A 12,999-nucleotide genomic window follows, 5' to 3' on the forward strand; every position below is an offset into this window, starting at 1 on the left:
CATAAAGGTAGAACTGCTGAGTCCAAACCACATCTTTTAAAAGTCTCATCCTTTAAAAAAAAAAAAGTCGGGCGCCTGGGTGGCTCAGTCGTTAAGCGTCTGCCTTCGGCTCAGGTCATGATCCCAGGGTCCTGGGATCGAGTCCCACATCGGGCTCCCTGCTCGGCAGGAAGCCTGCTTCTCGCTCTCCCACTCCCCCGCTTGTGTTCCTGCTCTCGCTATCTCTCTCTCTGTCAAATAAATAAATAAAATCTTTAAAAAAAAAAAAAAGTCTATTTTGTGACTAGGTAAGACATTTTCATGGTTCAGAGGGCAGAATTTACAGTTTAACCCTCCCTCCCACATTCCCTAGCCATCTGTTCTCATGACCTGAAGGCAGGTTCTTATTTATTCTTTCATATAGTTTACTCATAACAAAAAAAGTATATATTTCTCATTCCTACTTTTTACACAAAGAAGTGTCCTAGACAAGCCCTTTTGTGCCTTGCTTTTTTCCTTTTACTTAGTAGTATGCCCTGTGACAATCCATGTTAGTAACCAGAGAGCTGTCACCATCTTTCTTTACCAAGCCACATTCTTTTTTTTCTCTGTGTGCCCAGAACCTAGTTAAGGGCCTGCTGGAGAGTCCAGACTCAGTAAGTATTTGCTGAGGCCTGAATGAATGAGAATGGCTGTCACCTAAGGTAGGCTCATATTGTGGAAGGTCTGCCTCTGGCTTTGGGAATGTAATTGCTTGGTTTGTGAACCTTGCATTATGGGAACTGCTTGTCTGAACCCAGGATTGAACATTTACCCTTCCAAGATTTTTTTGTTCTATTAATCAGTAGGTGTTATGTGAAGGTCCAGTACTTGGTCTTTCTGGAAGTTAATGGAGTCTAGAAAAGGCACAGTCCTCAATGAGAGTTCCAATTCAGAGAAAAAAGACAGGAAGTGTGTGAGTGTGTGTATGTGTGTATATATCTGTGAAAGAGAGATTTCATTCCAAATCTTTCCCAGGTGCCTGTTCTATGCCAGACCATTTTAGGCACTGAGAACACAGAGGCCCTGGCCTCTGAAGCGCATGGTCTAGTTGGAGAATGTGCCACAAAACAAAATTAAGTAATGTGAGTTCTATGAGAAAACATAGATAGCCTGCTGCACAATATTAGCTATCATTTATTGAGTATTTACTGTGTGCCAGGCACTATTCTAAACACTTAGGAATCACTAACTCATTTAAGTCTTACCACAACAGAAATGAGATGAGAGGTGAGGAAACCAAGGCCCGGAGAGGTTAAGTAACTGGCCCAAGGTCATGTGAATAGTGGTGTAATTGGCAAAGCTAGAATTCAAACCCAAAGAGTTTGCCTCCTGAGCCCATGTTCTGAGCTTCCATTCTTTACTGCCTCTCTCAGGCAATTGTATGGGACATCTAGAAAAAGGAGCAACTCATTAGTTGTATTTGAACTAGATCTTAAAAAATAAATGGGAGTGGGGCGCCTGGGTGGCTCAGTTGGTTTGGGTCCTGGGATCGAGCCCTGCATCACGCTCCTTACTCAGCGGAGAGCCTGCCCTCTACCTCTCCCTCTGCCCCTCCCCGGCACTCATGCTCGCGCACTCTCTCTCTCTCTCTCAAATAAATAAAATCTTTTAAAAAAATAATAAAGGGGAAAAGAACAGCATAGCAGAGGTGTGCCTGGCTGGCTCAGTCAGTAGGGCATGCGACTCTTGATCTCAGGGTCGTGAGTCCAAGCCCTATATTGGCATGAAGCCTACTTAAAATAAATAAAAACATTAAAAAGGAAAAAAAAAGAACAGCATAGCAGAGGCCCCAAATTAGGAAAAGGCAAAAAATGCTCAATGTTCTATCCCCTGAATGTGGGGCAGAAGACAGGCCAAAGTCAGATAACCTAGAGGCTTTTGATACTGGGTGGAAGAGGAATGTGAACTTTATCCTATAGGTTGGGGGGACAGACTAGCCATGTGCAGACTAAATAGTAGGCTCCTGCAGCTTTAGGGAGTTAATTTTTTAAAAAAATTTAAATTTAAAATAAAAAAAAATACATGAACAGGGTACAAAATTTAAAAGGTATTCAGTGTAGAGTAAATCTCCTCCCTCCAGCCACTGTTTTCCTCCCTAGAGGCAAGCATTGTTAACAGTTTTTTCACCAGAGTGAAAAAGTTAGAGCCAGTGTTTTTTTTTTAATAATGAAATTAAAAAACAAAAACCTAGATACCCAGCGTGGAGTTCTGGCCCCTTAGGTGAGATGGGGGCTCTTCTTCCCAGCACTCTTTGTTTCTCTGATTCTGAAGCAGAGTATTTCTTGTCATGCATGTGCTATAGTTGTTCTTATAGTAGAAGACTATTTCTCTGTGTCTGTGTCTCTATAAAAAAATGAAAAGACTGTGTTTCAGCCTTTGGCCTATGCATAGCAGAAAACAGCTGTATACTATTGATCCTAAATTCAAGCGTGCATGATGAGTCATGGGGACAGAGGAAGAGGAAAGTCTTTTTTTTTTTTTTTTGGAAGAATGTGTGTGGGCATAAGCTGGGAGAGGCAGAGGGAGAGGGAGAATCTTAAGCAGGCTCCGTGCCCCGTATGGAGCCTGACATGGGGCTTGATCTTACAACCCTGAGATTATGACCTGAGCCCAAACCAAGAGTTGCACACTTAACCTGACTGAGCCACCCAGGCACCCCAGAGGGAACTCTTATTAGAAAAAATCTTTGGGAGTTTTTCAGGCCAAATGAGACTTGTTGGAAGAGGCAGAGTTCTGAGTTTTAAAGCCAAGGAAACGGAGTGCCTGCCTTTGACTCAGGTCATGATCTCTGGGTTCTGGGATCAAGCCCCATGTTGGGCTCCCTGTTCAGCGGGGAGTCTGCTTCTCTTCCCTCTGCCCTTCCAGCCCGCTCACACTCTCTCTCTCTCAAATAAATAAATAAAATAAAATCTTTTTAAAAAATAAAGTCGGGCACCTGGGTGGCTCAGTCGTTAAGTGTCTGCCTTCGGCTCAGGTCATGATCCCAGGGTCCTGGAATCGAGCCCCTCATCGGGCTCCCTGCTCGGCGGGAGGCCTGCTTCTCCCTCTCCAGCTCCCCCTGCTTGTGTTCCCTCTCTCACTGTGTCTCTCTCTGTCAAATAAATAAATAAATCTTTAAAAAATAAATAAAGTCAAGGAAACACCCTATAGTCATTACGCATGCACTCAGGATATTACCTGAGTTTGTCTTCTGAAATTCTGAAGAGGGCAGTTTGGGTATTATCTATCAAAATTTTAAATGGATTTATCCTCATTACCTGATATTTCCACTTTTTAAATTTACAGTTTATGGACTTTCTCACACACAAAGTAGCTAGAATGTATATTCTAGGATATTGATTGAAGCATTGATTATAAAGGGGTGGGGGAAGGAAACCACCTAAATGTTCATAATAGAAAGCTAGATTCAATAAATTATTTTCTATCCAAAGAATGGAATACTGTGCGGCCATTAAAAAGAATGAGAGTTCTTTATTTGAACATATATGGAAATGACTCTGAAATATTTATAAAGCAAAGGACAGAACAATATATGTATCGTGCTTCTGTGTGTATAGAAAAAGAGAAAATATGTATGTATGCATAGAGTCTAAAGGACATGTGAGACTCTAGTATGCCATTTGCCTCTGGGGAGAACTGAGTCACTGGGGCCAGAGTGGGAGTGAGACATACTTTTCACTATGTATCCTTCTGTCTCTTTTGAATTTTGTATCATGTGTTTATATTATCTGTTCAAAATAATATTTTTAAATAAATATATAATGCCAAGTTCTAATGCCATAAACTCGTACAACCATAATGGCAAACGGATATTAACTCAGAGGTTAAACTCAGGAATGCCTCATAAAATAAGTCATAAGGTCATCTTATCATCTCTTACCCAAATTCTAGTTCATTTGTTGTTGTGAATCTCAGAAGGCATTCTCCCTTTCTAGAAATAGTGTTCCAGATGGCAGAGGGGTTTCCCAGTTCTGCCAAAGTCCAAGCTTAACTCTAGGCCTGGCAACCTGAGTCACCGTCTCCAATACTGAGGGGAAACCACTCCTAACTTCTGTTCTGGGGGCCAGAATTCACTTCTGCGGCAGCTCTTACAGCAAGACTGTCCCTCTCCCCCAGCCAGAAGGCAAGAGGACTGAGATGTGAGCTCCTGGCATGCAGAGGGTCTTGTGTTTAGATCATCAGCTGGCTAGGAGCTGTGTGTGTATGTGTGTGTTGTTTATCAACCACCTTGGGTCAAATCCCAGTGCCATGTAACACATGGCACATTATATAATTTTGGATATGTTACGTAATCTCTCTGAATCTCAAGTCCCTTATCTATTTATTAAGAATAGATAGTAATAAAGTCTGCCTCACAGAGATAAATGATGCAGCCATGTAAGGTATTTAAAACAGTGCCTTGCATACTGTAAGTGCTCAGTGATTTCTTATTTATTTTTTGTCTTTGCTTTTGGCTGTTTTGCTTCTAATTCTTTTTTAATGTAAAGAGATGGAATATTACAGAGTCTGAAACTTCCCTTTATACCCCTTCATCATCCTGTTCGCTTCCTCCCTTCCCAGAGGGAACCACTATTTTGCAGTTTGTGTGTCCTCAGTAAATGTTGGCCATGCTTTCCATGGGGTTGTGTTTGCAGGAAGACAACCCATTCACGGGAGTTCTACCCCTGCCCACTCTTTCTCCTCGATCAGGTGGTAAGCTATGCCCCATTCACGCTCTTCCCCTCACTGGTCCCCAGTGCCCTGCTGGAGCAGGCCTATGCTGTGCAGATGGACTTCAACATGCTGGTGGATGCTGTCAGCCAGAATGCCGCCTTTCTGGAGCAGACGCTCTCCAGGTACTGGGTTGTGGGGCATTAGGGGCTGGGAACTGCAGGAACCAAGGGACTGGAAGACTGGGGAGCCATGAGATGTTGCTCTGGCAGCTGACTTGGTTGGGTGGGGGACAGGTACCTCCCAGAAGAACAAAAAGTAGTAGAATAGAAGTCAGGAGCTCTGGCTTCTAATCCTGGCTCTAATCCTCACTTATTTATATGGCCTCAAGAAGGTTCCCTTTCTTTCTCTGGGCCTCAGTTTCTTCATCTGTAAAGTGGTGAGATTGGCCTGCATCTAAGATCCTTTCCAACACCGGCATTCTGTGATTCTCTGATCCATGGCCCCCTGCTTCGAAGACTGAGATTTCTATTTGGAATTAGGGAAGGTCAGTATAGTTTTAGAGAAAACAAAGGACAGAGAAGATTATTGGGTTTAAAGTCAGATTTCTTCTTTTCCTAGGCATTGACTCTTTCTTGTTACCTCAGGCCCCTTATCTCTGGATGAGATGGGGTATAGACTGGGCCACACCCAGGGTACAAGGATATAGAACCCCTGAAATGGCTCACCCCATCCACTCCTCTCTGTCTCTTCTCCCTTGATCCTTTTTTTCTCTTCAGACCCAGAGGCAAGGGAAATTTCTTTAAAATTAAATTCTTTATTTTAGAATTAAATATATATAAATATATGTATTTGTGTACATGTATGTATATATATATATGTAGAGAAAGAGACTAGACATACATACTTGCATGTCTGATTAATTTTCCAAAAGAAAACAATTATTTTGTTACAGATCTTTTTTTTTAAGATTCTAGTTTTAAGTAATCTCTATATCCAGTGTGGGGCTCAAACTCACAACCCTGAGACCAAGAGTTGTATGCTCCACTGACTGAGCCAGCCAGGTACCCCAGAGACAAAATCTTTTAAAAATGTGCACACTGGGGGCACCTGGGTGGCTCAGTCAGTGGAGCATCCGACTCTTGATTTCGGCTCAGCGTTGTGAGATCAAGCCCCGAGTTGGGCTCCACAGTGAGTGTGGCGTCTGCTTAAGAGTCTCTCTCTCCTTCTCCCTTTGCAACTCACCCCCTGCTCGCGCTCTCTCTCTCTAAAAGAAAGGGGGAAAAAAGGTGCCCATTGGTGTGAGGGTGAACATGAGAAGGGATCTTAGTGGTAAAAGGTTTGGAAACCGTTGACTTGGAGCTAAAAACCCAATGAGTTAAAAAAAAAAAACAACAACCCAATGAGTTATGAATGTATAAACCCTACCACCTTCCCCCCCCAGATCTTTTTCAGGGTGGGCCTGGCTTTTGTACCTGTGATTCTGGATTGTGGGACTTATGAGCAGCCTGATTTATGACCTGTGCCCTAAAGATGCAGTTATGTGGAGACCTTCCCTGCAGTCCATCTCTGCAACCCTGCATTCCCCGTTTCTCTGTCCTCTAAAATACACACAAACCCTAGTTTGTAAGGGAATAGAGCCCCAGGATCACATGTGCTAGAATAACGGCATAGGGTCCAAGCTTGAAGGGGAGCACCTCTTCAGAAAAGGGAAAATGTGTCTTAACTTTCCCCCAGTTGGGGGCTGTCCTCACCAAGGGCTGTTAAGGTCCCATGAGAGAGCTGGCTGGGGAACAGAGGAACTGCAGGGCAGTTTATAGTCAAATAGGAGCAGTGACACTAGTCATTATAGAAATCAAATGAAAAATTGCAACTGTAATCTGTGCTGTAAAGCAGAGATCCACAGTGCTCTGAGAGCATATAGCAGGAGGATCTGATCCAGATAGGAAAGGCTGCCCTGAGGAAGTCCCGTCATATGAGGACTGGCTGAAGAAAAAAAATAGGATATTTAGCATGTGTCAGAAGAATCTTTGGGGCACAGGGCATAACTGCTGTCTTTTAATTTCTGAGAGTTGCCGTGTAAGAGGTGGAGAAGACTTGTCCTTGGAGGTCCCAGAGGGTAGGAGAAGCTATGGAGACTTAATGTTGGGTCGACCAGAAGCCTAACCAATCATCTGAGCTAGTCAAAGATGGAATGTTTCTATCACATGCTATTTCTTAATTTCTCTCGAGGCCAGACACTAGGCTCAGTTCTGTACATGTAATATCTCACTTACCCTTCACCACAACTCTATAATTATTTTCCTCTTCATCTTTCATTTTCATCTTTTACAGATGAGCAAACTGAGACAGAGAGGTGAAATAATTCTCTAAGGTTGCCTAGTAGTGAGTGGTAGAGCTGGGATTTGAACCCAGCTGATCTGGCTCTAGAGCTGGGTACTAAACCACTATTCTCTACCAGGTTGATGTGGGTATTCAAGTTTCGGTCAGTAGACCCAGGGATTCAGGAGGCAATGGACAAGGGTGGAACTTGACCTTTAAGGTCCCGTATAGCCTAGAAAATGCTCTATTTCCTCCTCCAGCACCATCAAGAGGGACAACTTCACCGCTCGTCTCTTTGACATCCACAAGCAAGTCCTGAAAGAGGGCATTGCCCAGGTAACCATTCCCCACTCCACCCCAGTGCAGGACCTGTCCCTCCCTTTTTTGACCAGAAGAATTTGGCCCATAGCCTGAACTCAGGGGAATCTGCCTCTCTTTGGTCCCCACTGGGTTTATACATCAGTGACCAACCCGGGGATGACCAAAAGAATGATTCCACTGGGTTTTGGAGCATTAGCCAGCAACTCTGATCTCTTTGTAGAATTCATGTTACCTGTCTGTTCCATAGCTAGGCCCTCAGTCAGCCCCTGGGCAAATGTACTCAGCCTTCAGTTTTCCCCACAGACTGTGTTCCTGGGCCTGAATCGCTCAGACTACATGTTCCAGCGCAATGCAGATGGCTCCACAGCCCTGAAACAGATTGAAATCAACACCATCTCTGCCAGCTTTGGGGGCCTGGCCTCCCGCACCCCAGCTGTGCACCGGTGGGTCCTTTGGGCAACACTGGGCACACTAGTGGGGTAAAAGCCTGGTAGGCCTACAATTACAGGTAGGGGCAGGGATCTCCAATTCTGACTGTGCCTTCCGGTGACCTGGGTCATGCATTTCCCCTCACAGCAGTTTCCACTTGTAATTAGGTCTTTTTTTTTTTTTAAAGATTTTATTTATTTATTTGAGAGAGAGAGAGTGAGAGAGCATGAGAGGGGAGAGGGTCAGAGGGAGAAGCAGACTCCCCACTGAGCGGGGAGCCCGATGTGGGACTCAATCCTGGGACTCCAGGATCACGACCTGAGCTGAAGGCAGTCGCTTAACCAACTGAGCCACCCAGGTGCCCTGTAATTAGGTCTTAGTATGTCAAGGAGAGAAGGGACCTCGTGGTTCATCTAGTCCCGCCCCCTCATTGTACAAGTTAGTATTCCAGGCTGAGGAAACAGTATCTGAGGTGAGAAAGAGTTTGAAGGCCTGAAAAGAGTTCAGAATCCGTGGCAGAGAGGGATGAGTGACTTCGCATTGGAAGGCTGGACCCTCGTAGCAGCCACGTCTAGCCAGCAGTGATGTTCCGTGTGGCTGTGATTCCAGATGGTCTGCAGCAGGATTCCAGATAGCAGGCACCTGGGGCTCAGGGAAAGGCGTCCCAGCCCAATGGGAGGCTGGTATAGAGTAGGAACACAGGGTCTCAGGGCTCTGGGCACGGACACGGGGCCAGGGTGTGGGCGGCCCAGTATATTCTAGCCTGAGGTGGATCCTACAGGAGCACGATGATAAGATGCTTTTTAGTGTTCGGCTAATTCTCAAAGTGATGTTCCTGTAAGTGTCTGTGAGTCACAAGCAGAGGGGTCTTCCAGATCCATCCAATTACTGAACAAACATCTCTCTTCCAACAGACATGTTTTCAATGTCCTGAGTAAGACCAAAGAAGCTGCCAAGATCCTCTCCAATAATCCCAGCAAGGGACTGGCCCTGGGGATCGCCAAAGCCTGGGAGCTCTATGGCTCAGCCAAGTAAGGGGGAGAAAAAGTGGCAGCAGAATCCTGCTGTAGATTCAGCATTCATGGCTATAGCAACTGCTTCTTTGCCTGACATCATTAGGAAATGCGGGATTTTTTTCGGGAAATGGAAGCTTACGCCTTTAAGTGCCAAAATTGTTTTAATGGAGTTTTTGGGCTTTCTTCTTAAATAAGAGGTGCAGACTTACAATTTAATCTTTTCTTGTTGGCTAGAGGTCATCATTATCTGTCAGTGACTGCATTATCTGTCAATAATTGCATCTTGATGCAACATAAGGCAGAGGCGCTCCCTAGACGTAGAGAGGTGTGGGAGGCTGTTTGCCTGCGCTGATCGCCCCAGCTGTTAGGCTTTATGCTCCTGTTCCTTTTCTTCACAGTTTTTCTGTTTCTCTACTATCAGCTCTTACTTCATACTGCTGTCAGTGTGCTTCCCGTCCCCGGACCTCCTTTCTGATTTGCTGGGGTTTGGGAAAGCAAGTGGTCTGGGTTGTTATGTAGTGTCTAATGAGTGTGACAGCCTCTTTGATGAGCAAATGCATAAGCTTTGATTTAGGGATTTTGTAGTGTCTGTTTTAACTGTTGAGAGGCATTTTTTGCTTCCTTCCTATTTCTCAACCATGTTCCAGATATATAAGGATGCCAGGTAAGTGACTTCTGGATAAATGAGGGGCCACTGTACCAACAGTTATTGCAATGTTTACATAGCTTTAGTGGTTAACCCTTAATGAGCACTTCCTAGTGCCACACTTTGTGCTAAGCCTTTACATGGACGGTCTCATTAGGTCCTCCTATCAAACACTATTGAGATAGATACCACCCATCCCCCCCCATTTTACAGATGAGGAGACTGGGGTTCAGAGAAGTGAAGTGAATTGTTCAAGGTCAAATGGCGAGTTGGTGGTAGAGCCCAGACTCCACTGCCTCTAGAGTCTGCATTTTTAATCACTTTATTGCCTCCAAGAGAGCCTCTCTGGGCTTGCTAAGCCTTACTAAGACTCAAGACACCTTGGACTCTGAGTATTTAGAAGGCATCAGATGAATACTTTGTCAAGTAGAACTCTTGGCTAAGTTGTATTTTAGGAGACAGAAGCCAGGAAGGGGTCAGCCGGGGAACTGCTGATGGACAAATGCTGCAGAGGGTTTCTCCAACCAGGCTGTGAATGACGCGCAAAGACTCATGTGCCCAGAACCAGACTCTGGTGCATAGGAGCTGTGGGCGCCTGAGCCGGGACTGGCCTCTCTCATTTTGAAAGTCAGATGGTCACTCCTGCTGACCCAGCGTGTGACCTTCGCTAAGTCCATTCTTTTCTCCGAGCAGCAGTTTCCTCATTTGTAAAATGGGGATGATAATAACAATACCTAAGAGGGTGGGAGAATTAAATGAAATCATGGCTTTGAAAAATGCTTTAAAAAAACTTGGTGAGAAATGGAAAAGTCTCTTCAATAAATGGTATTGGGAAAATTGAACGGCCACATGCAAAAGAATGAAACTGGACCACTTTCTTACACCATACACAAAAATAAACTCAAAATGGCTGAAAGGCTTAAATGTGAATCAGGAAACCATCAAAATCCTAGAGGAGAACACAGGCAGCAACCTCTTTGACCTCGGCTGTAGCAACATCTTACTAGACACGTTGCCAGAGGCAAGGGAAACAAAAGCAAAAATGAACTATTGGGGCTTCATCAAGATAAAAAGCTTGGAAGCAAAGGAAGTGATCAACAAAACTAAAAGGCCCCCTTTGGAATGGGGGAAGATACTTGCAAATAACATATCTGATAAAGGGTTAGTATCCAAAATATATAAAGAACTTACACAACTCAACACCCAAAAAACAAATAATCCAGTTAAAATGGGCAGAAGATGTGAATAGACATTTTTCCAAAGAACACATTCAGATGGCTAACAGACACATGAAAGGATGCTCAACATCACTCATCATCAAAGAAATACAAATCGAACTATAATGAGATATCCACTCACACCTGTCAGAATGGCTAAAATTAACAACCCAGGAAACAACAGGTGTTGGCGAGGATGCAGAGAAAGGGGAATCCTCTTGCACTATTGGTAGGAATGCAAACTGGTGCAGCCACTCTGGAAAATGGTACGGAGGTTTCTCCAAAAGTTAAAAATAGAAACACCCTGTGATCCAGCAATTGCACTACTAGATATTTACACAAAGGATACAAAAATACAGATTTGAAGTGATACATGCACTCCAATGTTTATAGTAGCATTATCAACAATAGCCAAATTATGGAAAGGGCCCAAATGTTCGTCAACTGATGAATGAATAAAGAATGAAATCTTGCCGTTTGCAATGACGTGGATGAAGCTATCATGTATTATGCTAAGCGAAATAAGTCAATCAGAGAAAGACAAATACCATATGATTTCACTCATATGTGGAATTTAAGAAACAAAACAGATGAACATGGTGGGGGAAAGAAAAGAGAGGCAAACCAGAAAACATACTTTTAACTACAGAGAACAAACTGAGGGTTACTGAAGGGGAGGTGGGCAGGGGGATGGGTTAAATGAGTGATGGGTATTAAGGGGGGCACTTGTTGTGATGAGCACTGGGTGTTGATGAATCACTAGATTCTATACCTGAAACTAATGTTACACTATATGTTAACTAACTGGAATTTAAATACAAACTTGAAAGACTCAGAAATTATAAAAAAAAAAAACAAAAAAAAAACATGGTGAGGATTATTACAGGGTACTTCCAATAGTAGTACTAGTAATAATAATAATAATAGCAGCTACCATCTAAGCAGTACTAGTTTCATTTTATAGAAAAGCAAACTGAGGGCTCAGAGAGGTGGAAAGTCACACAGCTAGTAAGCTTAGAATTCATGTCTGTCTGCCTCTAAGGCCTGCTTTCTCTTGACTACACTGTTCTGCCTCCAAGAGGAATGGTCCCATAGTATAGATTGAAAAACTGAGGCTCAAACATTTATAGAGCAGGTGAATTTTCATCAGTTATCCCGTAATTTTTGAGAATTTTTTTAAAGAAGCCTGGATATGATTTATGATTCCTATTTAGACATTTATTCAAAATCTTCCAAAATATTAGTGCCTGTGGTTAGAATGAGTAGGGATAAGAAAGGAGGAATCTTGGTATAAAATGTTGGAGCTATGATCAGGAGTCCTCACTGCCAGCCAGCACACTATTGCCACTTTACCTTCCTTAGCTGACAACTTTCCTAGCCCTGCTCCCAAAAGACTGTTCAGAACTGAAGGCAGGAGGAGGTAGACTGTTTTCTGAGTCTGGCTGTGGTTATTTATTTGGCAGAGGGCAGGCTGACTTAACCAGGAAATGCAGTTCCACTTTAACCTACAGCCTACAGCCTCCCTCCTCCGCTTCTTCTTGGAGGTAGGCCAGCCTGGGCCAGGTGCCACCTTCCCACCCATGAGCAGAGCAAATCAGGCTACAATATGAAAAGCAAGGCCACTGGCCCTTGGGACTCTCTCAAGAGAGGATGGCATATGAGAGCACCATTTCTAGCTTGTCTCTCAGATACCCAACTCAAAGCCAAGATTCAGCTCAATGTCATGTCTGACCTTAAGAGGTTTCAGGCAAGCTAGGAGTGGAGGCATACTAGGACCTGTATTTCAGCTAAGTGGAAAGGAGTCATGCAAAATGTAGTCCAGGAGGCTCAGTTGAGGTAGAGAAAAGCAGAGACAAACAGACCAGTGGCCAAGTACAGGAGGAAGGAATCCATGCTTAGATTGCTAGGCCAAAATCTAGCCATCCAAGAGTCCCAGCAAAATGGAGTTTGATACTCTGTTTACTGCTGAGTATTGTCCCTCGAGATCATCTGGTGGGAGACTGGACCTGTCTTTGATAACTAAAAAGAGCCTGATTGGTAGCCAGACAGTTCTCTGGCTTTAGCTTCTCCCTGAGTCCTTGAGCTCCTGCTTCTTTAAGAAGTATGTGGCTAGGGGCTCCTGGGTGGCTCAGTCGTTAAGCGTCTGCCTTCGGCTCAGGTCATGATTCTGGGGTCCTGGGATCGAGCCCCACATTGGGCTCCCTGATCCGCGGGAAGCCTGCTTCTCCCTCTCCCATGCCCCCTGCTTGTGTTCCCTCTCTCACTGTGTCTCTCTCTATCAAATAAATAAATAAAATCTTTTTCTTTTTTTTTAAAGATTTTATTTATTTATTTGAGACAGAGAGAATGAGAGACAGAGAGCATGAGAGGGAGGAGG

The 12,999-nt window shown here is 44.0% G+C and overlaps 1 protein-coding gene across 5 annotated transcripts in view; it reads left to right on the top strand.

The window, feature by feature from the left end:
* The window catches only part of GSS (glutathione synthetase), a 27,732-nt gene that overhangs the window by 5,071 nt on the left and 9,662 nt on the right, over positions 1-12,999 (top strand). For 4 of the 5 annotated variants that reach the window (XR_014149108.1, XR_014149109.1, XM_081832932.1 and 1 more), the window contains 4 exons: positions 4,711-4,856; positions 7,254-7,329; positions 7,618-7,757; positions 8,658-8,774. Coding sequence is in view for 3 of the 5 variants with exons in the window: in XM_081832932.1 (XP_081689058.1) it covers positions 4,711-4,856; positions 7,254-7,329; positions 7,618-7,757; positions 8,658-8,774 (479 nt within the window). In the remaining 2 variants the exon portion in view is untranslated. The remainder of the gene's footprint in view (positions 1-4,710; positions 4,857-7,253; positions 7,330-7,617; positions 7,758-8,657; positions 8,775-12,999) is intronic. The other variant, XM_081832934.1, reaches the window with a different exon arrangement.

The sequence above is a fragment of the Leptonychotes weddellii genome, chromosome 10, assembly GCF_054177405.1.
Source record: "Leptonychotes weddellii isolate Sample4059 chromosome 10, ASM5417740v2, whole genome shotgun sequence".
NCBI classification, from domain to species: Eukaryota; Metazoa; Chordata; class Mammalia; order Carnivora; family Phocidae; genus Leptonychotes; species Leptonychotes weddellii.